The following is a 4,219-nucleotide window of genomic DNA, read 5'->3' on the forward strand; positions in this document are numbered from 1 at the left end:
GTGATTTTGAGTTCAGTTCCTGCCTCCGTGAGTTTTGCGTTTGGGTCCTCAACTGCCTCCACACAGCCGGTTCATGACAAGATCAGGTCAATTCACATACTAAATTAGTTTTTCCATTATCATGTGTAAAATTTAAAACAGAATGTTTTGTGACAACAGCCCAAAAAAGCCGCAAGCAGATCCACCTCTTGCGTTACTCCATGGCGCTAGTCATAATGCCTCTGCTAACACATTAAGACCTCCACCAAGGATTCCATACTCATCTTATTCTCCCATCTGCCCTTCTGCCCATCGTGACTCTCTTGGAACTGGACAACTCTCCCCCCCCGGTTCATTTCCCAGGATACTCTCATGGACACAGCGACCAGGATTCAACAGACTGTGTTCCTCTCGTGTAGCATTCTTTGGCCTCGTTACCTTCCTCGTTTCTCGGCCGTTTGTGAATGTTATAGGTTGGGTCATGTTCTAAGTCTTGAATTTCTGTTTTTGTTCATAAAACCTGTAAATAGTTCTTCTAGTCCATTGAGTCTGCTTTTGGGTCCAACGCTCTCATTTTGACCAGTTCATGACAACTACTTTGCAATTTGTTCATTTGTTCTGTCTCAATAAAGAGTGCCAATCAAAGACAACACTTTAGTATTTAGGATACTTGATTTTAAAAAAAAAATCACACAAATCACAGGTTGTATTTTTTACTCTCTCTCTCTCTCTCTCTCTCTCTCTCTCTCTTATTTTTTTTTATCCACTTTAAATCCCAACTTGTAATGAGACTTGGTAAGAGGACTGCAGTTCACCTTTAGATGGCACCATTGATCTTTACAACATAAACTAGTGGATCTCTGCACACAGAACAGGTTTATACATGTTGGATATATACAGCATGGCAGCATGACTTATTTATCTTATGTTTTTGTTTTTCTTAAAGAAAATAAAATATTTCTGTACTGCAATTTCATTGATATGCACAATAATCATGTAATCAAAAATAAAAATAATTTTTTTTTCAAATGATTCAATAATTACATCATTATTTACAGCATGAACTTTATAAAAAGAAGGCTGTACTTGTCTCTCTCTCTCTCTCTTTTTTTATTTTTTTTTATCCACTTTAAATCCCAACTTGTAATGAGAGGACTGCAGTTCACCTTTAGATGGCACCATTGATCTTTACAACATAAACTAGTGGATCTCTGCACACAGAACAGGTTTATACATGTTGGATATATACAGCATGGCAGCATGACTTATTTATCTTATGTTTTTGTTTTTCTTAAAGAAAAGAAAATATTTCTGTACTGCAATTTCATTGATATGCACAATAATCATGTAGTTATCAAAAATAAAAAAAAATTTTTTTTCAAATGATTCCATAATTACATCATTATTTACAGCATAAACTTTATAAAAAGAAGGCTGTACTTGTCTCTCTCGCTCTCTATCTCTCTCTCTCTATATGTGTGTATGTATGAGTTATTAAAGCTGTTTCAAATCATTTCAAATAATGTATACAGTGTATGAAGAACAAAAAGAGCATATTATAATGACAGCACCAATGAAGTTGAGGGAAGATGATGGCTGAGGGAGTTAAAGTTAGGCCACATGGTATAGAAAAAAGGTGGACAAACAGAGCTAAACATGCAGCTTTGAGGTTTTTGGTACCTCTGCATTAAAGTAGGTGGGGCAGAAATACAGAACTATGACTCTAGATCCCATTCTGCAATCCCATAACCATCCAGGAGAGCTCTTATATGTCAAGTATAGAGATTGCTTAGAGAAAAGATATTTTCTACCTTACAGTAAGACCAAAAGCGAATCTAATTCCATTTCATAAACAAGGACCCTTGATAATAGTCAAGATTGTTCTCTCTGGGAAAAGCTGCTTGGACAGTTCAGAAATGTGCACTCTTTCTCCTTTGGTCCATCACCCATCTGGCAGGATTCATGTCCAGCTTTAAAATATTAAGCAGCCAGGGGTCCTGCTGTGCACCTCTAATGAATTCTTCCATGCTCACAGTACCTGTAAAACACAAAAAACAGCAAAACCCGACTCATTTTCTCACCTTTTCACCATTTCCACTCTTGTCCTATCTACATTTGCATTCACTGCAAATTAATTATCATTATTAAAAAATGCTCACCATCCCCATCAGTATCAACAGCTGCTAATATTCGATCAACAACCTCATCGACAGTAAGATAGGAATCACTTGTGTTGTCCTTGGAGATTTTCTTAACCCGATAGATGCTCTGGATAAAAGCAATGATTTTTATAAAATAAGAAAATATATAGTTAGGTCTTAGGAATTTTAGTACACATCGTTATGTAAATAAAACAATAATTAAGGCAATAATAATAATGATAGCAGAAATCAATACAATATTGAACTGAAGATTTGGAAATGTGCAGAATAAGAGACAAAGAAATTCATTTATTAACTGGAAATATTATGGGCATCACATAAATAACAGCATCACCAGAAGCCATTACATTCTTCATCAGAAATAGAAATGTCCAATAGTTAAAATTCATTCTTAAAAAAAATATCTTAAAAATTTTCTTTTTCTCTCTTTCCATTGTCCTTAGCTTCTGAAATACAAAAATACAGTATATGAGACTTATCAGGCTAAACATATAACACAGTTTAATTATCACGTATTTAGAGTTACAGACTACCATAAGTAATTTGAAATGTATATTTGGTAGAGTCACGTTTGGTTAAAAAAGGTTTGTTGTCTTTTTTTGTACTTATATTCTCAGCACTTACTCTGTTAGGAAATACAGTGAAATCCCAAGGATACAGTGCTTTTAAAGCATTTGCATACTCTCTAAAGCACTTGACAGTAAAAGCAAATATTAGGAACTTTGCTAGGGAAGTACATATCAAAGACCACAGCTTGTTAAGTATATGTAAACGCTATCATAGACAAAATGTAAAAAATAAATACACTGAGATGCATCATTCTGAACATAAAATTTCTATTTTATAAAAAGAAAATATTTTTCCTTTGGTTCACATTTAGGACTTACATCAATTATTGACCGTAGTTCATTCCTGTCCACGTATCCATTTCCATCTTTGTCGTACACCTTGAATGACCAGCGCAGTTTATGCTCCAGGTCTCCCCGGAAAACAAGATTTAGTGCCGCCACAAACTCAAGGAAATCAATTGTATTGTCCTAAAAGAGAGGTTAGATGAGAACATTTTGGTTACTTTATCACATTTCATGATATGACTGTAAACCAGGCTGTAGCAGGTTTCATTCTCTCACCCCATTTTTATCAAACGCTCGAAACATGTTCTCTGCATAATCAGAAGCTTCTCCTGTAGCTTCCACACCAAAGAAACGCTTAAACTCATGCAGAAAAAGTAATCCACTCGGGCATTCCAAAATAAACTTTTTGTACATATCCTGGATGATTTTAATGTCTATCTGCTCAGTGCTCTCTGTTTGCTGCGTCTGCCCCATGTCTGTCATGTAATTCAGTCCATAGTCCTGAAACCTTTCTGTACAGCTTCCACGACGAGTTGGACAGATTTAAAATGGACGTCTGACACTCTTAGGTGTTTTTTTTATAACCCGCTAGAATCACAGAGCTCTACTTTCTTTATGGGGCAGGTGATTAGTGGCCTTGGGATTACTGTGGTAATACGTTGCTAGGGTTTCCTCTTGCTGAGTTAATTAGGTTTGTAGCTAATTGTGGGCCTAGGCCAAACTCAGAAGAGCAACACCAGTGATATTCCAACATTAACATCAAAGGTGTGTGCATTCAGATTGGCATACAATACACTGGTGTCTGTAAAAAGAACAAAAATAAATCAGCGAATATTAGTGTAATAGCAATAGATGGGAGTTAAATAGCAAGGGACAGAGGACACATCTTGTCTTTTTTTCAAATGTATTAATTTATAAATAAAGAAATGAAAAAAGAAAGTCAAAAGCTTGCACAATTTGGTTCAATGAGGCAAAAACAATGCAACAAAGAGAAATACAAGCTGAAATGCAATATTAGCCACAATGGGAAGTTTGAAGCTTGAACTTTGGTCATCTGTACTTCCCAAACACAGTGTGTTGTTAAAAATCATGACCAACATTGCTGGTGCTCCTGCCCTTATTTTTGGACTCCGGGCTCAAATTGTTTTCCGAAAAACAACCAATTTTCAACCTTTCAAATGTCGTTGTTGAGTGATTTTCAAATGAATAACTTCAAATTTACAC

At 35.6% G+C, this 4,219-nt stretch overlaps 1 protein-coding gene across 1 annotated transcript; it reads right to left on the bottom strand.

Moving 5' to 3' along the window:
- Nucleotides 1–709: 709 nt before the first annotated feature.
- LOC102300008 (guanylyl cyclase-activating protein 2) lies at nt 710–3,567 on the bottom strand. Its single transcript, XM_005951290.3, has 4 exons — nt 3,272–3,567; nt 3,029–3,178; nt 2,139–2,247; nt 710–2,017 (listed from the first exon to the last, which is right to left on the bottom strand). Exons 1-4 carry the CDS (start codon nt 3,476–3,478, stop codon nt 1,890–1,892), a joined length of 594 nt encoding a protein of 197 aa, XP_005951352.1. The 5' UTR covers nt 3,479–3,567; the 3' UTR covers nt 710–1,889.
- Between the last annotated feature and the right edge of the window lie 652 nt (nt 3,568–4,219).

This window comes from Haplochromis burtoni, unplaced genomic scaffold (genome assembly GCF_018398535.1).
Source record: "Haplochromis burtoni strain Fernald_Lab_line unplaced genomic scaffold, NCSU_Asbu1 Contig_486, whole genome shotgun sequence".
NCBI classification, from domain to species: Eukaryota; Metazoa; Chordata; class Actinopteri; order Cichliformes; family Cichlidae; genus Haplochromis; species Haplochromis burtoni.